The sequence below is a fragment of the Hyalella azteca genome, unplaced genomic scaffold (genome assembly GCF_000764305.2).
Source record: "Hyalella azteca isolate HAZT.00-mixed unplaced genomic scaffold, Hazt_2.0.2 contig10602, whole genome shotgun sequence".
NCBI lineage: Eukaryota > Metazoa > Arthropoda > Malacostraca > Amphipoda > Hyalellidae > Hyalella > Hyalella azteca.
This window is the reverse complement of record NW_025940635.1, coordinates 22449-45280: the sequence shown is the minus strand read 5'-3', so window position 1 is coordinate 45280 and position 22832 is coordinate 22449. Positions and strand designations below refer to the sequence as shown.

The window sequence follows — 22832 nt, the reverse complement described above, 5'->3', positions numbered from 1 at the left end:
TAAAATGAGGGCTATATCTTGGATCCTTTGTCTTGAAAGATGTTACTAAAGATAAAGCATAAATGTCGTTCTGTTCACTGAAATACGGCGCTCGTTCACTTACAATCATCCTTCCTAGTCGCAACGCTATGATCTTCATCCGAACGGTCTCTAACACATTCATACGGTTATAATTTTTTTAAATTGGTTTACTATTCCTAGGATTTTGAAAAAAAACTCATCATTTTTGCAATAAAATAGCAGGCTTTCATGAAAGAGCTCTACAACGCTGAGTTAAAAACATTTTTACTAAACCGCTGTTTTCAGAATGCTCATCTATAATTATTTAATAGTAAACACCCCAAAACGGTTGCCTCTAAACATCAAATTACCGTATTTCTTCCTTCCCTACTATAGCAAGGTAAAATTTGTTTGCGATGCGGTTTGTAATAAATTTAGCTCATTTGATGTTTTTTTAAATGTAAAATGTCAAACATGCATGGAGATAACTGAAGGGTTCTCACTCCTCAGTTTTTCTGAACATTTCGTTGTCTGTGCCGCAATTCACTTTCGCGTCAGTTTCTGTTGGGCCCTCCATAGTCGCATATTTAACTTCTTTTAGTAAAATTTCCTTGAAATTTACCGTCACGTGTTTACCAAAGTTCAGCACAAATAATCCTAACACGATTGTGGTGAAACTAAAAGCCATCAAAAATCCCTCCCTCAAAGTGATGTTATATTGGATCGGAAAGATAAACGACGATGAAGAAACAATTAGAGTGGACATGATTACTGTGACTGAAGCTTCTGCAGCCGATGTTTCGTACAAGTGCAACAAAATATGCATGTAGTATAAATGAAATAAAATAATTGACAAATTTATTGCTATCGACACCCATAAAAGCCAATGATCGAAGACACCCGTGGAAACAAAAATTAAAATGCCTTTCGTCAGCCAAGACAGCAAAGTGCCAGCGGCACCAGAAATAAACGCATAAATCAAAATGTGCCGTGAGCCATACTTGGGAGCTAAAATCAAAAGTACAATTGTGCACAGAAAAATTACTATATAAAAGGAAATAAAATTTATAGATACGAGAAGCTGCACAAAATCCTCCGTAGTTTTCAAATCCAATTCTTTAGGTGCGATGATGGCAAACATGGCGATGCCGATCATCAGAATGCAGCATCCCACCCATCCGAAAACGCCTATCTTTTCCTGTCAGGTAGAAACCGTTAGTCTTCATTAATTTTTTCAACTATTTGAGCTATATTTCAAGAAAATTTATGAGTTAATAACTTTTAGTTGATCGTATAGCACCCAAGACTGGTATAAAGTGTTTGGTTAAAGCATGTATAAGGCAAGTAATACATAAGTTGAAGCCTATTGAAATGCGAGTAAATTAACTGTAATTTTTGCATATTCTGCGAGGAAAAATTATTGCGAAATTCGTGAAAATTCATATTCGTTAACTGTCTTTTGTATTTTTTAGCATGCCTACATTTGCGTGTCCTACGGCATGTATGAATGTTCGTATTTTGCGCTTATGGTAATACCAGAGTGCGTAGTTCTGCCTCTGTTGCCACTGTGAATGTTATAAATTAATATTGCATGTGTGGTGTAAGTGAAGGAGTGGTCGTTGATGAGTCAAAAATGAAAAATAATATTCATGTAAATGTTCTCGAGTGCGAATCAATACCAGTGTTAATTGGACCTGGTGCTGGATTATTCTATTCGATCTGAGGAGATATTGTACGCAGTTGAAATTTTTGTGGTTATTGCGATGGTTGTGCGCCTATCCATTCGTGGAGGGCAGTGTCAAATTAAATTATATATTATATTATTATGTTTATATTACATAAAACACAAAATATTATAATATCCTATATTTTGTGTATTACATTTAGCAGGATTTATATGTATACATATAAATATTTATATTATTATTGTCGAATTCTGAACTCATTCACTTTTATCTAGTCGATGTACCAGAACGTAACCAGTGGTCCAGAAGTTGTACTGGACCACTGGACTTTTTAGGTACTTACTGCTTCGATGTAATTTTAAAGAGATAAGATCTTAGTGGGTGTGAATTTGAAAGATACTATCACTAAAGATTATTTCCACGTTTGCCTACCTAGCAGTTCCCCCGTATATCCGTATACCCAGATATCTTTCTCTGTCGGAGGGCGGTTAGTTTCATTGCTGGCTGCCGGCATTTTTCATGCTTGTACATCGTATTTTTTTAATCAAATGTAGTTTAATAAGTTCTAGTTTTAGTGCGATGAATAGAAACATATATATTTTGCCGATCTTACGTCAGAAAAGTAGCAAAAAAATTTTTAATTGTAAAATGCTGAGGTGATTTGGATAGCACTCTCCCGAAGAATAATTTTAAATGTGTTCAAAAAATTATATAATTAGTTAGATATATACCGTAAGGGTCCATGTCGGGAAATGTCATCGAATGTTTGTTCGTTTCTTTGCATATTTGGCAATGTCTCGGTAGGATTTATTTGTTTCGTGCTGATTTGTTCGGGAAATTTTACATGCCACAAAATCTGCTCACCTTCAGAATCCACCGCCCTCCCATTGCTGAGCTAGCAATGTTGAGGACTCCCAACGGCGATACGATGATGGCTGGGACGAAGTTAAGACATACTCCTACACCTATCTGCGAGATGGCCGTTAGAGCGAAGCCCAGCCACCATAAGGCTGACTTGAGGTAGCCTAGTCCACCCTCAGCCGCTGGGTTAGAACCGTTGAGCTGCGGAAAAACAGTGATCATATGGATCGTTTTTAGCGCATTTTCTCATTTATGGAAAAAATGCACTATTGTGCTCGCCATGTCCGTCTGTCTGTCCGTCTGTCCGTCCGTCCGTCCGTGATCTCAAGTTTTCGTCGACGAGAAAATGCGCTCTCTGTCACTCACTGCAGCGAGTACTGAGTTATATTTTTTTATTTCTTACATCGCAAGCAGTATTTTTGGTAATTAGAAATAAAGCGATGAAGGATTATTAAAATTCCTTCTTCTAAGACTAATAATAATCAGGAGTCGCCACGTAGTTTCCAGCACATATCAGGGGATTAAATTTTTCTAAAATTGAAGACTGAAAACCTGCTCTCGTGTGCGGGCGGCTTTTGTGATGAGCACAAGTTATAAACTTTCGAAGAGAATATTTCTGGTTCCTAATAGTCCAATTCATCACTTGACGGGCCATCTTATTTTGTAATGCCGATGATTATGATTCCTTGAATATCTCGATTTGCTGAATTTCATGCATTATTTTCTTAAATTTAAAATACTCACTGCCACAATAATCAAGGCTTTTTTCCTTATAGAAAGGGAGAAGCCAGTTAATATGAAACACCCAATTGTGACAAGGATGCCGATGATCATGGATGTCGGAATTTGATTTTCCAAACTCAGATCTGTTGGTCCGCACGAAGCATTCAACGTTGAAGTCCCATTGAGGCTTTCACTTCCGTTCAGGTGCAACTCCATGACTGAAAAAAAATATAGTTTTTAGGATACTCGTAAATTTTCTAAATGTATCACTATAGATGTCACAGCAAAATTCAGTTGTGAATTTATGCATTTTATCGACAATATTTGAGTTAACTTCATTTAGATTATGAATAAATACGTTTTATTTTAGATTCTAAATTAATTCGAATCGGTCGCTAGAACTGTGAAGATTTGTATGCAAATTCGCCCCATCAGTAATCTTGATCCCATCGCTCATGGCGAAGACCTTTTAATTATCGCCAAAATGAAACGCGGACTCATTAGGTAACCAAAGGAGTCTTCCTGAAATTAATTCTTAGAGCGATAGATTACAAGCATGTGCAATGAAAAACTTAAGAAGAATTATCAATGCGGAAATAATCGTAAAATGCCTTTGAAGTGATATCTTTTTTATAATAAACCTCGTCTCTCATATAGAATAACTGCTTTACAACCGATATAATCAGCGATTATGAAAAAGTTCTCGAGGTCCAATCTGACTTATGTTGCTAAATTATTATTTTTTAAATTTAAATTTACATATTAAATTTAAATTTAATCGTTACTTCATCCAAATCAAATAAATCGATTCATTTTTTTAGTGTTCGTTGCTCTAGAGTGCGTTACTTTACTACGTTACCCGCGAAGATCACTATTCAAACTTTAGCCTTAAGTCTTGATCTCAATTTCCAAAGCATCAAAACCTTCAACTGTTCTTCTTATCTTTCCTGTCCAATTTCCCTCCCTTGAACTAATATCCACTATATCCCTCCAATTATTCTTCCTTCATAAAGTGATCACCACACTGGGCATTTAAACTTCAGGTTCGAAGTTTTTTCCGTGCACAATTGATATTTGGATTATTTATTATAACCTTAATTAGTTTACCCTGGCATACTGCAAGATTTTTGAATTAATTCTTCTACAGCATCCATTTAATCCCACCCTGAGACTAGCCGGCCTAACTTTATTTCTACTTTACGCATGTATCACCGTATTATTTCCACCCGCCACCTTCAACTTCTTGTTTACCGTATTCTGATGATTGCGTTTTGGCACTCGGCTCTTAACGATTAACGACTGAACATTGCCTGCATTACAATGAAGCAAAACAACTCCAAATCAAATTCAATTCTTTATTGAATAAATTAAAGTAAGAGCTTTCTTCATTAGTTCTTTTATTTGAAACCCTATTGATTGTGTGAAATCTTCACAAGATTTGTATACCTGTGCCCTGTGCAAACAAAAAAATATTCCCAAATGTATGTAAGTATATTCTCGAATGGAGTGAGATGGAAGAAAGATTCATGTCGAGGCATTTGCTGCGCTAATATTAATGTTGATTGACAATTGTTGTCAATCAACGTTTGCTGCGTGTTTTTCAAAACTGTTGACGGAAAACCAAGCCATCACAACTAGCGCGGGTTGATCCAAGATTTCAGCAGAAGAAAAAGACGTGCGACAAAATAAACAAAATAAACGATAATATAAGCGTGGTATTATGGTGATGTAGTGAAGTTGTTTCGCCCTCAGGAACATTACTTTTCTCTGAATGGATTTTGTAATTTTCACAAACGTACCCTATATACATTGTGAGAAGACTTTTAATTTTCCTAAAGGTTATCTGAATTGTTTTCAGGGACAGGAGTTTAAAAATGGAGTGTGGCTTCGTAATATTCAAGGAGAACGTTGGTAGAAAATTGATTCCCTATTCATAGCTACCATATTTATGTAATCTATGCTATGCCTAAATAAATGAATTGAAATCAAAATTTTGTAAAACGACATTAGTCTAAATGTTTGAAATTAATAGAGAAAACTTTATGGGAATGAAGCCGGGTTGCAATTCTCATAACCAAAAAGAAAAGTGATCATAACATGTTTGATTCATTCACAGTCACACTCAAGATAAATAATGAAAGGATCGTCTAGAAAACACCCTATCAAAATTTGGATGCCTGTCAGCCGCTGGCTCAGGGTCGCCCCAAATTCTTTTTGCGGTGTAAATTAGAAGCTCTATGTCCGCTTTAGGTTCCGGTTGCCGGAGCGAAATAAGCGCCGAAAGAGAATCTTGTGAAATTACCCGTCGAGCTTGGGGCGATCGTTATGAGATGCGGCCATTTCACATCTGAATCATCTCTAATCCGAGACTGACAACCGAAACCAGACCGTCTGCCGCGGCTAAATTTTGACAGGGCAGGCTGTGTTTTGTACATCGCGTGGAGGAAAATGGATGACTTCAAACGTCTTTGAGAGATTATAATGTTCAGAATTATTTCTACATAATATTCGATTGATTACATCTTTACTTGGTACTATAATCTGACACCTACTCACTCGAAATACCTGAATATCAGTGACGGAGGTCGAAGAGACGTACACCACACAACTGCTCTCTGCGACGACGCGAGCCCGTCTCTCACATGATGCTGGGAGAAACCCAAGGTTCAAATTAAAAATTGTGATGAGACAAGATTTTGATAAAAACTTGCACCGAATGCAGAGGTGTACAGGCCAATTAGTGTGCTATTTAAATGAAACTGGTAAACTTAGATGAAACTGGTACACTTAGAGGATGAATCTGGTACACTTAGCTGAAACTGGTACACTAAGATGAAACTGGTAAACTTAGATTAAACTAGTACACTTAGAGGATGAAACTGGTACACATAGATGAAACTGGTACACTTAGATGAAACAGGTACACTTAGATGAAACTGGTACACTTAGATGAAACAGGTACACTTAGAGGATGAAACTGGTACACTAAGATGAAACTGGTAAACTTAGATTAAACTGGTACGCTTAGATGAAACTGGTATACTTAGATGAAACTGGTACACTAAGATGAAACTGGTATACTTAGATGAAACTGGTACACTAAGATGAAACTGGTACTCATAAATGAAACTGGTACACCTAGATGAAACTGATACACTTAGATGAAACTGGTACACTTAGATGAAACTGGTACACTTAGATGAAACTGGTACACTTAGATGAAACTGGTACACTCAGATGAAACTGGTACACTTAGATGAAACTGGTACACTTAGATGAAACTGGTAGACTTAGACGATACTGTTACACTCTGATGAAACTGGTACCCTTAGATCAAACTGTGAGTGGTACATTTAGATGAAACTGGAACACTTAGATGAAACTGGTGCACTCAGATGAAACTGGAACACTTAGATGAAACCGATGCACTCAGATGAAACTGGAACACTTAGGTGTAACTGGTACACTTAGCTGAACGCGTTCTTCTCAAGTCCAAGCCTAACATAAATGCCGTTTTCAGACCATTTTTTTTTTGTGGTTCTGCTTGCCAAGGTTAGCCTGCTGTCATCGCTGCAAGGTGCTTGTAATAATCATTATTTTCGTGGTAAAAAACGGACGGCTGGATCGAGTTGAGGCTCGGCTTATTCGTACCTGAATTCTCGCATAGGCAACAGGCTGCTACATGGATGGACTTTGATCGCTGGCGGCTCTTGTTGCAAGAATTTGGACGTAAGTTGCAGGGATGTTGAGAAAGCTTTTTCAGAATTTTTCTAGTAAATTGTTTTCTCGTATTGATAGGCTCAACAAAGGGTTGAAAAAAATGTTACTAAATAACACGATAGTGACAGTGTGTGTGGTGACAGTATGTGTGGTGACAGTATGTGTGTAAAAATATTACTAAATAACACGATAGAGACAGTGTGTGTGGTGACATTATGTGTGGTGACAGTATGTGTGTGGTGACAGTGTGTGTGGTGACAGTGTGTGTGGTGACAGCGTGTGTGTGGTGACAGCGTGTGTGTGTGTGTGGTGACAGTGTGTGTGGTGACAGTATGTGTGGTGACAGTGTGTGTGTGGTGACAGTGTGTGTGGTGACAGTGTGTGTGGTGACAGTGTGTGTGTGGTGACAGCGTGTGTGTGTGTGTGTGTGTGTGGTGACAATGTGGGTAGTGACAATGTATGTAGTGACAGTGTGTGTGGTGACAAAGTGTGTAATGACAATGTATGTAGTGACAGTGTGTGTGGTGACAATGTGTGTGGTGACAATGTGCGTAGTGACAGTGTGTGTGGTGACAATGTGCGTAGTGACAGTGTGTGTGGTGACAATGTGTGTGGTGACAATGTGCGTAGTGACAGTGTGTCTGTGTGAATCCGTTCTCGTCTGTCATCCCGCTTCTCATGCCACTACGGACACAATATCCGTTATCTTCCTCTCGCAAATATATTCATTCAATCCAATTGACTTTTCCTGCCTTCGTCAAGTTTTTTGGTGGAAATTATAGCGAAGATGTTTCGTCGAGCTGTGCTAGTAATGCTCATTACAAAGCACCATTGAACACCGTACAAAGCGAACCCAACTCATCGTGAATCATTGAATTATAAGAGGAACTAATAAAAAAATATTTGCACAAGAGATACTAATAAAAAAATGACTGTGGTGAATCAAAAATTTTGGCTGTTCATGAGCCTTTAATTTAATTAAGTTCGCTAAGTTATTTTATCCGTGCTCAATCGCCCTCGAATTTCTTGCAATTTTCTGTTGTAAGTCTCAAATGTTATCGCCTTTGAATCAAATAAGAATATACAGGCCAGATTTTTTATAGCACTAATATTTAAATGATATTTATTATATCAGCACTATTTATGGAGAAAAAATTGGATACATTTCTATATTATAGTGTATTTTTTATTTCTCACAAGGTATCCATGACATGCTTTTGGTGCCGCGTTGACGACAAGACGTCACCCGCCATGTAATTACAAAAGCTATCTTTTGCGTTACCGTTTACAGAACGTAGCATTACACGTACTCACGTAAACGATGATACGTGAACATCAGCCATTATCGGCTCTACCTTCTTAGCTCTAGGAGCTACAAAATTTTCTTTTATTTTAAATTTCCTTTAACAGTACATATTGCTGGCTGGTTTGAATATCATAAAGAACAACTGAACATATAAAACTTGTCGACCGGTAACATACGTATTTGCAAATTTAATACCCGGCTGTAAACATGACTCTATCCCCCCTGAAAGAGCCCATTTCTCGCATTTATCTCGTTTATTATGAACATGTATAACATACGGTATAATCAACACAATTTTGATTTCGCGTTTCAATGGGTTGAATTTGTGTACTCAATAACAATTCAACAATAGATGAGAACTAAGTGAATAATATTTCTAAACATTTTCATGTAAATTACCAAATTACCATAAGAATTCACAGAGCGAATAGTAAATTATATTTTTAACTAGAGTCCTGTTTCTCTTGCACATGTCATGGGCCGACATGTGGCTAAATATTTTCTGTAAATTAACCAGACTGAAATTTTCTGACAAAAACTCGAATCTGCCGCATAATATACGGGATGCCTTTTTTCCTTCGACTGTCGCGTACAATAATTATTCTTCCTTTAACGAGTTCTCCTTCAATTCCATATGACCTGCTGGGTTACTAAGCCCAATTCATATCTCAAACAAAATTTGATTACCATTAGATGGTGAATGAAGTCTTATATCACATAATTTCTAGAGTTATCCCTAGAACATTTCTTAGTTATAAAAAATTATTCTCTCGCTAACTAATACAGTTCTTCAACAGTGATGCTATTGTCGAGGCGAAAAAAATTGAGATGACTCTTTACACATATAATTTTTTTGCAGGGTTAGGTTTTGTATTTTACAATAATGATTCAACAACGATATTGCATTTTTAGATTTCTCTATTGCTAACTTATATAGATAGATGTAGTAAATAGTAATTTAGTTTCCACTCCTCCATTAACCCTCGAAAATAAATAAATTGCAATTGGTGGCGATAAACTTTATTTGGACAACATTGATCTAAAGTGTTGGATTGCTAAGTTGTAAGTTAATTAATTAATCGTTACTCACATCTCAAAGCGATGCAGTGGAGAAACTTATATTGTGAAGAAATTACTCGTGATGCGCCAACTCGTGTTACATATGGACTAGAATAATAAACTCGAATAGAGAGATTAGTAGTCGCCGATGAGGTCATATGGTTGTCTTTGAAAACTTGATTTGAAAACGAATTTGAAAACTTGAAGATATTCTTCGCCGTACACTGCTTCCTACGATCTTCACCCCAGTTATTACAATAGCTTATCCCTGTGGGAGAAGCGATGAAGGCTAAAAAATTGTAATTCCTTCATCACATTGCACAACTTGGATCGGGGTACATTTGACAACTGCATTCAATTTTATTCCATGAGTACATTTATTGAAGTCAGATGTTTGAGGAAATTCATCGTTCCTTCTACATCTTCTTTTATACAAGCTATATTGTCGATCACACTCACGAAGACCACAATTTTAAACGTTATTATGTCCTCACAACAATATTTTTCCTTGGTTCACTGATATTTATCCAAACCACGCCACTTACAACTCTTCCTAGAATTATTACACGTGAGACTAATCGGGCCAGCAATAAGATGCATCAATAATTGCAGTGAGGTATAGCTCAGTATTTTAGAAGGTGCTATTCAAATTATTTGAAAATTGCTTCAAAAATAATTTTGAGATTTGTTAAGGTTTATTTTATTAATTAAATAAACTCATTATTACTAATTAGTCAATATTGATTAATTTAAATAAACAACGCATTCAAAAGAAAGAATAAGGACACTCTCGCGCCCCCACAAAAAGTATGATTGAAATTGTGCATATTTTTCAAAATAAAAATTATTGTGCTCATATCCAATTGTCTAATCTCACTAATATAGTATAGCTGGATAATAAAAGTCTAATTTTAATAAAAGCCTTCATAACCTCACTGCAATCGCAAGACGTGCGATGTAGTTTGTGTCTCACGAATTGTGATCCCAATTCGGTACATAATACTGTGATAATAATAATGCATAATAGTGCATTCCATAAATGTATTCAGCTTATATAGTTAATAACACGGGTGATTTATAGGATCCGTGTCTACTAAAAAATAGCTTGATCGAATTCTTAAACATCGATCTTTTCATGGAAGGATCAGCACGTCGCGACATTTATCGGTATCATTAAAAACTATTGTGCATGTGGAGTTACTGGACATTCGACATAAATAATAAATTAATCCAGTTGATTTTATGCTGTTTAAGTGATTATCGTACGTACGCAACAACCCCAATAAAGGCATAAACTTTCATTGAGTTGTGGCAATAACTTCAGCTTGACTGGTGTCCAAAATTTAATTAAAATCACAGAATATCTTTCATTCGTAGGACACTACATAAGCTCACTACATTACTATAACCGGAGCTGCCATAGCTTTGCTACTGAGTATAATGAACACGTTTAAAGTTATAGCATTTAATTTGAGACATTTTACCATATCATACGATGCTTTCGAAAGTAAATATAGAAAATATAACTGCTTGATTTTGCGAGTCATTTTGAAAACAGGGCTGCGGGAATCGTTGATTTGGCATCATTAGTAGCAGCCTATCGAGAGTCACTAGAGTTACTAGACAATGGAATTTCACATTCAATCGCACTATGCAGAAGTTTTCTCTTCTCCAAGATAAAAAGCACAAGCAAAGAAATCGATTGACACAGATTGGCCATATGTTATTCTTAAAACTTACAATTTTGGCGATTTACATCCCATAATTTCTTGTCAAATTTCTATTGAGGTTGCTTGTGCACTTTTTTGCAGTAGCTTTGTCGTTTTCTTCTTTCGGGAATTTGATCGGCTGACTTTACCATCATTATCGGATACATCAATTGCGAATGAGTCTTCAGCAGAATGCCCAAGGGAGGACTTGGATTCTTCAATATTTTTATCATCTTCATCTGAGTGAGTTTCTTCGGAGTGTTTGGCCACTTCAATCTCTTGCATGTACCCAAAGGAACAAAGACTACGTAAGCTGCTGATCTTATTGGTGCTTAACGACGCAGTAGACGAAGCCGAATTTGGTCGCTTATCAGTGTCATCTGGCCTGTTGTTATCACTCGTCACGACGCCATCTTTGGAAGTAACCGACACCGCGTCGTCACTGAGCAGAGAAGAGTAGCTGTTTTTTGTTTCTCCTTCCCGAAGCATGGAAGAATGGATGGCCATTCCACATGTATGTTTATTTGTTGATGTCCTTGGTGTGCTTGCAGGAGTTAAAACTGAAGCATTGGAAAAACTGATGAACTCTCCCTGTTTGCTGATGGCATTTGTATCGAATGTCCGACCGACTGTTTGTTCAACATCTTGAACTGGAATTTTTTCCAGAGATTGGCATTGCTCGTCGTTACGAGATATCGTGAGTACCATGTCAGGATTCTTATCCAAATTCATCATGTAGAGAGCTATAACGTTCACAATAAAGCCCAGAACTGTCAAAATTATATCTTTAGTACCGATATTCTGCTTCGAGGAAAAAATTATGGCAGACCCAGCAATTATAAGGGTCGAGAAAATAACGTATGTGACCGACATCACGATGGAAGTGTTAAAAAGATCCAGGCTCACCTGATTGTATGCAGTCTCAATTAGAAGACAAGCAATTAAACAAAAAATTGAAACCCAAACACTCCATTCTGTAAACGCATTCACTCCTAGTATTGTAGTTTTGATCGCGATTCCGATTCCTTTACAGAACATGACTGAAAGAGAACCGTAACTGCCAACGATAAAGACGTACAGGAGCAGGTATTTTGACCCATACTTTGGCGAAATATAGATAAGGAAGGACGTTATGAGCACTATGGAGCCCGCATAAGCTAAGAACCCCGGTGATGTGAGATGGTCCTCGAACTCTTGGACGGAGGCCACCTCTTGGTCCTTAGGTCCACACAGCGTGATGATGACGCAGCCGACCAGCACCAGCAGGCACCCGAGCAGCCCAACCGTCCCGGTCTTTTCCTGAGGATTATTTTATCGTTACTCTGCATTTTAAAACAGTTATCTATATAGTATATCGCATACTAATCTTCAGTATAAATTCATTTTTGTTAATTCTTTTTGCGCGAGCTGAAATAAGTTTAATTAATAAAATCATTATGCAAAATTAGTAGCACGAGAATAATCAAAGTAATTCTAATACTCATAGTTATTTGTAATCAATCGTACCCTGTGATATATGGCAATGAATTCCACATAATAAAATATCGAAATGGATACTATATGTGATGTTTAATTCTCAGGAAATATCAGAACTTGAGGCGCAAAAAAATATATGTTCAGATTTGAAATGCCTAGCACCATATCGAAACCGCTGTAAGTCAAGTAGCAATTTCAAACTATATCGTATCGTCAGTTTTGAAAAGATCCGGTCAAATGACACGATCATAGATCTTCTGTGAACAAGTCACGAAAAGATCAATAATCGGCGACAGGCCACATCAGGCCTACTCTTTAGCGCCGACATCACTATGTTATGTTATGTTATGTTATGTTATGTTATGTTATGTTATGTTATGTTATGTTATGTTATGTTATGTTATGTTATGTTATGTTATGTCATGTTATGTTATTAAAAGCTTTCTAAAAAAAGGATTCTTCCTTCTTCGGCGCACCTTGAGAATGACAGGGGACAGTACGGTGGTCGTTACCAGAGCCATCACCCCCAGCGGCGTCACCAGAATTGCCGGTGCAAAAATCAGCGCCACGAAATTGAGCAGCTCGCCGAAGCCGAGCAAAGAAATACCCATCCACCACCGTGCCTCCTTCAGGTATCCAAAGCCGCCTTCTGACGCCCTCAGGTGCCCAGTGTCCTTCAACAGACAAATTGATTAAGTTGTAGAATTTAACAATATTCATTTGGATATGAAACTGAGTTTGGAGTTCCGGGTTGTCGGATTTTATCATACGGTGCCAATGTTTTCACATTCTGTCTAATTTTGGCATATTTTTATTAATAAATATCAGCTATGAATAAAATATAAATAATATAAGCAAAAGAGAAACCAAACAAACGAAAAGAAAGAATTCCATAATTTGGATTTAATGACGCTATTCTTATTCATCCACACATAGTCTTAATGCGAACCACCGAAACGCGCAACTTTCCTCAATCCAAAAGAAGCATTATTTTACCTGTAATCTTTTCAGGGACTGTTTTTTTAGTATAATGGAGAAGCCGTTGAGGGAGTTAGCAAAGACCGCGATGATCACCCCAATGATGGAGTTCAGCGGCATTGTCTCCACCATCACGTCTTCAGCGAGCACCGCCGTAGACAGGATACCGTCGCTGTCCAGGCTGGTGCAGTTGTGGAGACCGAGCAGAGCGAGCGTTTGGTTTTGTGTGTCATTTGACCCACTTGCAGAGTAAAGGGAGGCCATGGTTCGTGGATATAAATGCAATTTACTTGAATAAGTAACTTTTGTTGATTTTGTACACAACTTCGTGCTAATTTTATGTCATAAGCCCCCATTCAACTTTAATCATTGCTGCATTCCGTGAATGTGTCTATTTGTGAAATTGCCTAAGTATTTTATTGTATCAAACGCTCGTAGAGCTTACTCCGTCTCGTCAATAAGTTATAGGCATGTTAAGACTTCGCAAAACTCTTTTCCAACATTTTTTCCGTGATTTTTCAAGCCTTGTAGTCATGTTAGTTTATCATAGTTTGTTTTGCTGACAGAATTACACTTCGTTAGCCGAGCTTACGTGAGGACACCTCATATGCATGCGTATCCGATAGGAGAAAGTTTTCTGTGCACCTGTAAAAGAAAAAATATTGTTAAATATAACCGATTTTCTCAACTCGATTATTAGTGATCTCAATAGTACTCATAAAATTCAGTACTTAATGTTAACGCCTTTTTAGATGAAGTTTCGCAATTATTTCACGAAAATACTGCGAGCTATTTATGCACTCGAGGTTCAATTGACTACCATACATATAATTACCAATCTATGCTGTCGGGAATAAGTTAAGAGATAAGACAACTCATCCTAAAACCAACAGTGCTGACGTTTGATGAATACAGAATTGAATTTTCTTTCAGTTTTATGATTATCGTCAACAACTTTCATAATTTTCCGTGCAAAATTTCTTCTATTTTATTTTCAAAAGAATTCTAAATCATATTTTCACAACCATACATTACTTATCATCGCTTCAAGGACGGCTTTATTTTTAGAGTATCTCATGCTTGCATTCAGCTGATCGATGATAGAGGATGAACGCTTGTGTGAATAATGAATGCAATTCAACAACGAAACAGTGCTGTATGACGTCAAGAATATATTCCTGCTAACATCATCGATCCTTTCTCTTATAACAGATGAAAATAACATCATTTTTGCCTTGAAAGCGTAGATAAAATGAATAACTGCATTAACAGCGAGAATAAAAAAAGATCATGTACAAAATGACGTCAAACAATGAATTATGTAACCTGAGGCATGTAGTTCTTGCTTCAACAAACTACCAAAAATATATAAAAATTACGCATAACTCGCCTTAAACACAATCTATTGTTCAAATAAACATCAGTCTTGTGAATAACGTTGATAATGAACGCTGTGAATATCAAATTCAGGCGCCCATTCCCTATGAATGACAACCTCGAAGGCATCGCGAATTGCTTCTTGTTATGAGAAACTCCTGTCATGAGTCATTTCGTGTCTGCTAGCAGCAGTCTTATCCATAGTAAAAATATCAAAGTTATAAAAAACGCAGACCAGTGCCAATTGTTTGTCAAGTCAATCATAGATGATGCCAACATCAATCGTGAATATCGCCCGGAACCACGAAGACCATATGTCAATCATTCAGCCATCTTCATTAATAAAGGAATCGTACGTCATGCAGCAGTCTGCAGAGACAAACACGAGTGCCAATAACTGTCATGTTGCAGGATGGGGCCATTATGGTTCCGGAACCAAATTGATAACAAGTTCATCCATGCTGCGCACTGCAACACCACCGGCCTGCGCAGTCACGCAATCGCTTTCAACTGTACTGACCGCGCGGCAAATCATGTCCGATCGATCGAGCTTAACCTTTACATTTGATTGCCGTCACCAATCCAGTGTAATGACCGCCTTTGATCCTAACGCACTTCATTTGTAACTGCTGTTCCAAGAAGGTACAATTTGCTGCTTACATTAAGAAAGGTGAGAGTACAAAACTATTGACAACTCGTATGTGCGCTACTGAATTTGAATATGGCCATTGCATAAATGTAGCCTCAAGAAAGATTATGGAGGGAGGGATTTATAAATTAGGAGGATCAGTAATATAATACTATCTATAATAGTACATTCACATTGAAATTTATCAAGTAATTCCAAAGGAGCTTGCTGAAATTCTGAATTATTATCGATTTTTAAATTAAAATATTGAAGCGAATCACTCGACAATAACTACACATTGGAGCACCGAAAATAAATCTGCTCTCAAAAGAATTAAATCAGCAAAAGCATCACCGAACACATGAGTGTAGACTAAAATTACATTTACGAATTCATTTCAGCTCAATATGCTACTTAATAAGGTTAATTATAATTGAATAAAAAAATCCAACAACAAACTGAATATCTAAAATTACGTGCGAATTTCGATCAGTCGATACGACAATTCCGGCAAGCGCTGCCATTATGCTAAGTTGCAGGAACTGTGCAATGTTTCTCGTTCTAGCGTCGTAGTTCGCGCACTGTATTTACGATTACGAAGCTTCCTCTAACGATGTTTATAAATAAAGATTACACAGCAGACGTGTATGAATCCTCTTGATCAACGTTCAACTTCACTGGAAGAAAATATTTGCGGGATTTTCTTGCTTTGTCTAACTTTTTCTCCTGTCCGATCTCACAATATATGCAGATTGATCGAATTGTCAAAGCCGCGTTACATTAATTAACATTCAAAGCTGAATTAATCATTTAATGTCTTCTATGAGCAGCTGAATTAAAAATTCAATATTGAATGTACCGACGCACCTATATTCATGCAACACAATGGGCGATGTATAAATAGACCTAAACATAACAAATAATGATTAAATTTGTATATAACCCATTTTATTAGCTTCAAAGTTTGCTACTTTAAATAGAACGCAATCAATTTAATGCATCAAGAGTTTTAAATATTTAATTGAACAAGCATTTCAGTCATATAGTTTAATTACCATATAATTGGAGACATTTTAAGTGAAAAAATATAAGTAGCAAATTCAACTCTTACCCCTCAGTTGTTACGTGGTATTCTCAGCAGCGCCATCGAACTAAAACATTTTTAAACCTTTCACGCTTAGGAAACGCCAATAACTGCCGATAGTTGTTCATAATTAAGTGCGTTAAATTACGCGGCGCTTTTGAGCTGCAAACTGCCTGGTCTACAACAGTTACCGTTGCACAATACAGGTGCATGGTTGTTAAGCGTTTGCATGGGCGCGGGTCATCACTTCTCGTTCTTCCTAACCATGCAGCAATTTCGGGCATTATCCATAGTCAAGCAAAATGAACAACATTGAAAAAAGGGATAACGATTTAGAAATATAATTGTTTCATTATGACAGCATAGAATACGCTTCGTCGTAGGGTTTTCGATGGAAAAAGTTTCCGAAAATCTTTTGCATTATTATAATCTCACGTTCCTGTTGACCTATTCAATAGCTCATTCATGAAACAACTTCTCGAAAAAGCAACGGCCAAAGAAACTTAAACAAAACTTGAGGGACATTTTTAAGTGCACAATTTACTGTATTGCTGAAAATAAGATCACAGATAACTGCTTAGAATCTCAAATCAAAGAGCACAAGAGCCCAAAATAACTCCAGCGGAAGGTCTGATTCTTCTAATGTTGATGAGGGAAGTCTGTAAGCGGTCGTCTTTTGTTCAACCGGAATTGGCAGAACTATTTATAACTGCTCACAATTGCCTTGCTCCTTTGCCGCAGTAAAGGACTTGGCATTTTGCGTCGGATCCGCGTAAAAAGTAATAACCTTTGTGAGAAATAGAACGAAATTCAACTTGCATACCCTTCCGCTGCACTGAGCTTCGTTATAAAAGTTAGAAGTGACGTGAGTCTTTGAAAACCGAAAGTAATGTTAGTAAAAATAGGTTTGTGTCTTGTTGATGTAAGGATTCTCATTTCAGTGCCGTCGATTGACTAAGAATTATTTATATCCCACAAAACAATCGTTCATTCGTATAGTCTATATAATAAGTATGCGAGTATATACTGTATAAGTCAGAATTTAAAAACGAACCTTTGATATTTGGCTTTCAGGTTAAAACCAGCACTCATTTAAAAGCCTGACAATTCTTTAAAGTTCCAAGTTACAGATGGTTTTCCGGGATTCCTCATAACCTAATAATAGAGCCTGCCATTGGTGATGACAAATTAAATTTAAATGAAGAATTCGGTTGAATTTCGTTGAAAAATAATAATTTCGTGCGTATGTTATGCGAACGCTCATGCATGACATTGGAGTCATTTAAATGAATCCAACTTGAGACGCTGAATGAGGTGCAGCCGCGTTATTTGTCTTACCATTCAAAGCTAAATAATCACAAAAATTTAAACTTCAAACTTGAATTGAATGCATAGCCGGAACCACATTCATAAAACACTATCATGAACTGTCTATTAGGCATCTTCATGCCACTAATCAAGTCATGCGAGGCAACATTAATATCAAATATGTATTAAGACATGTTCAATTTTTTAAGCAGCACTAATTTGAACAATGTATTAAGGAACGTTCATGCACCACTATTATAAATAGTGTATCAGGTAATCTTCGTTCAGCACTATTATAAACTCTGTAATAACTCATGTTGAAAATTTGTCTGCCGTATTCCCAATTATTGATTGGAGTGTTTTTTTTTTCTGACCACATCAAGCAGGCAATTTACATGTTAATGCATCTTCTTCATAGCTACACATTCAAAATTAATTAAGAGAATAAACGCCTCTCGAATGAGAAGAAATGTTTTTTATCCAGGGTCATATTATGATGGTCAGTCGAGGAAGTGACTACACGCACAATCTGTCGCATGTGAGAGCGTGACGCTCATTACGATACGCAGCGCCTTGACGGGGGCCCGACAAACGTGCGTACGCATCGCTTACGCACGCGCGTGAAATTAATCATCAACTTTCAACTACGCCAGCGTTTCATGTTTGGTTTAGCGTTTGTGTTTGGTGCTGTGTTCCCAGTTAGGCCCGGCGTTCATGTTTGGCCCAGCGTTCATGTTTGGCCCGGCGTTCGTGTTTGGTCCAGCGTTCATGTTTGGTACAGCGTTCGTGTTTGGTCCAGCGTTCGTGTTTGGCCCAGCGTTCGTGTTTGGCCCAGCGTTCATGTTTGGTACAGCGTTCGTGTTTGGTCCAGCGTTCGTGTTTGGCCCAGCGTTCGAGTTTGGTCCATGCGGCGTTCATGTTTGGTCCAGCGTTTATGTTAGGTCCAGCGTTCATGTTAGGTCCAGCGTTCATGTTAGGTCCAGCGTTCATGTTTGGTCGTGCGTTCATGTATGGTCCAGCGTTCGAGTTTGGCTCAGAGTTCCTCTTTTGGCCCGGCGTTCAGTTCGGTCCAGCTTCGTATTTGATTCAGCGTTCGTGTTTGGTTTTTTGTTTAGTTCGTGCTTGGTTTTGGTGCTCGTTGTACGTGTTTGGTCTTTGGTTCGAATTTGAATCAGGCAGGAACGTTTGAGGCGTTGCTCTGTAAATGCTTGATTGAATGAAGCTCTCGTTCAAGAGAGATATCGCATTCGATCAATGCCTGCTACAATATTCCGATCAGCACTACAGTACGAAGCTTTCAGAAAAGTTTGAGAGAACATACTCAATTTGAATGACGCGTTTTAAATGTGAGTCCAAACAAAAGTACTTGGTTGATTTGTGAGAAATAATATATTATCACGAATAATATTTGTAAGTAGCAAAATAATATTTTATGAATAAATGTCTTACTCGCTAAGAATATTTCCGGTTACGTATATACTTTTTGTTTCTGTTTTCATTGCTCAATCAACAAAGTTATTACTCTGAGAATACATTTTTCATCTCGACCGCTATTGATAACTTTATCATGAAAGAAATCGACCGATAGGATAAGATAAGATATATTTCTATTGCGTGGAATATGAATCATGCGTGGTGGCTGCCCAAACGAGCATGTTATACGCACTAACACATTCTTATATACCTGAAAGTGACATCGTTGCAAGTAAATTCAGTTAATAGTCCCGCACAATCAGCAATAAAATCAAGTCAGGAATTGGGTATCACTTCCTCCCGTGCGTGTTCAAAACTCATTCTATTTCAGGTGTTGGAATTGAAAAGATTTAATATTTTTCTTATCAGCACCTCGATGAGAAAGTTTCAAGCCACCGGGTTCATATATAAAGTTAACAAATCGCTTTTCCTGATAATTACAGACACTCGAAGATAGCGTGAAGAGAATTCAGCAGAATAATCATCGGAAGACTATTAACGATAGAAACACCTCCTCTATCGAATCCCAACTTCATCGTTCAGTCATTAAGTGACAAGATAAAGAAACACGTCAGTGAGCAATGCAATGTATTGCTAAACGAACTAATTTTACAATGTTAATCTGATAAAATGAAAAATATCATACGATTACAGTAGTCGATTGAGAAAGTAATGATAGAGTTACGATGCTTTTATCGTGGCTCTCAACTGCGGTAAAAGCGTTCGATTCGTTTACAAGCACAAAGCGATGCCGCTGTGTCCATTAAGACCGTAAAATTTTAACTGGTAGCATAATTGCGTTGTTTTATGAAAATATCTCGGATTGAAAAAATTGCAAAGTGACTCTATTTATACTATTGCCGTAATATCTGTTTTTTTTTCTCGTAGGTTCAGAGGCAAATGTGAAAGTTTAGATAGAGAGAGAAAAAAGTTTATGTAATTTCACTCGAATCAGAAACACTTCCGAGAAACCGGCCTCGAAGAAGGAAAGTCAATTGGTCATGCGGTTGCCTAGGCGACAAGCATTGATATTCCATGCAATGAAGTTCCTGTCTCTACCAAATGAAATTCAAATTCTTTTATTTCTGCTCAACAAAGCATTTATCGCAACTCTCAAGCCCGATGCCCAACTAAGCATGGTTCTAAAAGATCTCTAGACTCAACGTTTTTGCTTTATTATTTTATTTTTTCATGCCGAGTTCCAAAATCAGTTAATGATGTGGACAGATTTCATCGTATTTTAGGATAAATTCGAGATGATTTCTTTCATTGATGCATTTATATCTCTTAGTTCGATTATTTATGGTAGGGAATGGTAGGGAAGGGTAGGGAAGGGTAGGGAAGGGTTCCCTTAATTTAAAAAGGGTACGTTTGCAAACAGAGCATTGAACGCGATCTCTAATATTATAATATATTACAGTATTTTCCTAGGAGCTCGCCCGTTCAACAGGTTGACTTTTCATCAAAACCCTCTTGTAAAAACACTGCTGTTTCGCCGCACTTCTGAGGTAAATACGATTGGTGTGCACCACTGCACCAGAGTGGTAAAATGGTTGACAACCTTAAATAGTTTCGTCGTAATTTGTGCTGTATGGGAATTTATGCTGTGAATTTGCCTTACTTTCTTTCGGACATTGTTTACAGACTTCATTTACTCACACAAAAAAAAATGAATGCGAAAATTCTCACGAAGACAGTAAAAATATTAACTTTCAATTCGTTCTCACAATGTCGTCATCACCTCTTCTTTATACTTAAACAATTTGTTAGTAGCGAATTACCCATGTACATGTATATGAACAGATAATATTTACTAATCATTATGCATGTGAACGCGAGTGGGGCATTGATTGAGTTTTGGAGGATAAAGTCGGAAATCTTCTTCAGTTAACAAGTGGTTTTGCTAACCCGCGTGTACCTTCAGTATTTACTTGATCGGTATTTAGTACATCTTTAGAAATCAGGACAGACACTCAAGTCTTGAGAGAGCACATCGATAGAGCTACTCCTTTATTGAAGTAAATTGAACAGATTACACAAATGAGCTAATTAAAGCATAAAAAACTCTACACTTACCTGAAGCTAAGTTAGTTTATTTTCGAGAACTTTACGAGCAATGGCGTTGGTTTTGCGTACAGTTTGCGGTTCTAGTAGCTTCTATGAAGCGTGGCGCTAGCGTGGCAGCAGTGACAGAGTCTTGCACCGTATACGTGATACGGACGCCTCCAGCGCAACACTGACGAGTGACCTGGCCCGCTAGAGCAGCCGACCTCGTCAAGAGGCGCGAGAACGAGACATCGACCGCGCCAACGGAAGGTGTTCAGATCGCGCTACCTGTCTTCCTGAGCAGTACTTTTGTGCGATGACTTGTCCTACTTCAAGAGAGTCTGTTTTGTGACACAAGACTATGAGGGTGGAAATTGTGTGACCTTACTTCACATTAATCGTTTTTCGTTTTATAAGGTTTGTTCACATTTTAGAAGCAGAGACGCATTGATAACGGCTGTATCTAAGCGATATTATAAATTCAAAATACACCGAAAACCCACTGTCCTACTATTATTCATATGTTAAACAAATCCATCCAATCTCCGATGTACATAATGGATCTTCATTAATCGTACAACGTACGATCATCATCAGAGTATGCGAAAATTTATTTAAATGATAATGAAAACGTACTCAAATTTGTGCTAAAAATGTCTTTAAACGAAGAAAAGATTATCACGTAAAATTGCGGTAGGAAGAATCGTCGCCAGTGAATCATCATGTATGGCTGCAGCAGAAATGTGCATATGTGCATATTATGTGATATCAAATATGTATGCTCTGTGAGTTTCCCTTACATTGAAGAAATAAAGTTTGTGATTTAATTCAACCAGCACACGCCGGAACATGGAACCTAATGCGTAGTACTCAAATTTTAAATCGATAATTTTCTTAAATCCCACAGGAACAAATTATCTATCAATGATTTTCTTTTAAATATGGATTTAAAATCATCATATAAGATTGAAAAAATTACCGGCACAAATGCAAGCATTGGGCGTGACGTTCTTCCTGGAATTATAGAACTGCCCGGCTCGTCCAGTGTGCTGGGCTCTTCCTGGAATTATAGAACAGCCCAGCTCGTCCAGTGTGCTGGGCTCTTCCTGGAATTATAGAGCAGCCCAGCTCGTCCAGTGTGCTGGGCTCTTCCTGGAATTATAGAGCAGCCCAGCTCGTCCAGTGAGCTGGGCATGTTTCCAGGCACCCGTGAGCCTAATGCTGCTGGTCGCTGGAGATGGGCAGGCAGGAGTGATCAATAAGGGCAGGTAGGCTCTGATGTGCCGCACTGCGGGCCATAGGGCAAGCAACAAGAGAATATAGAAGAGAAAATTTATTTTAAACACTTCGATCAGTAGATAAAAAATTATTTGTTCTCCAATGAAAGTTGATCTCTGAA

General features: G+C 37.6%; 2 protein-coding genes across 3 annotated transcripts; both read right to left on the bottom strand.

Annotated features, from left to right (window-relative positions):
• Window positions 1-463: 463 nt before the first annotated feature.
• On the bottom strand, window positions 464-5899 carry LOC108679582 (magnesium transporter NIPA3). Of its 2 annotated transcripts, none has more exons than XM_018168237.2 (4): window positions 5835-5899; window positions 3291-3487; window positions 2550-2747; window positions 464-1198 (listed from the first exon to the last, which is right to left on the bottom strand). In XM_018168237.2, exons 2-4 carry the CDS (start codon window positions 3483-3485, stop codon window positions 500-502), a joined length of 1092 nt encoding a protein of 363 aa, XP_018023726.1. In that variant the 5' UTR covers window positions 3486-3487; window positions 5835-5899; the 3' UTR covers window positions 464-499. The 2 variants fall into 2 exon arrangements, with proteins under 2 accessions (XP_018023726.1, XP_018023734.1); XM_018168245.2 differs by having other exon boundaries at window positions 5826-5881.
• Window positions 5900-10268: 4369 nt separating this feature from the next.
• On the bottom strand, window positions 10269-21610 carry LOC108679600 (probable magnesium transporter NIPA1). Its single transcript, XM_018168257.2, has 4 exons — window positions 21464-21610; window positions 13536-14162; window positions 13016-13213; window positions 10269-12362 (listed from the first exon to the last, which is right to left on the bottom strand). Exons 2-4 carry the CDS (start codon window positions 13779-13781, stop codon window positions 11127-11129), a joined length of 1680 nt encoding a protein of 559 aa, XP_018023746.1. The 5' UTR covers window positions 13782-14162; window positions 21464-21610; the 3' UTR covers window positions 10269-11126.
• Between the last annotated feature and the right edge of the window lie 1222 nt (window positions 21611-22832).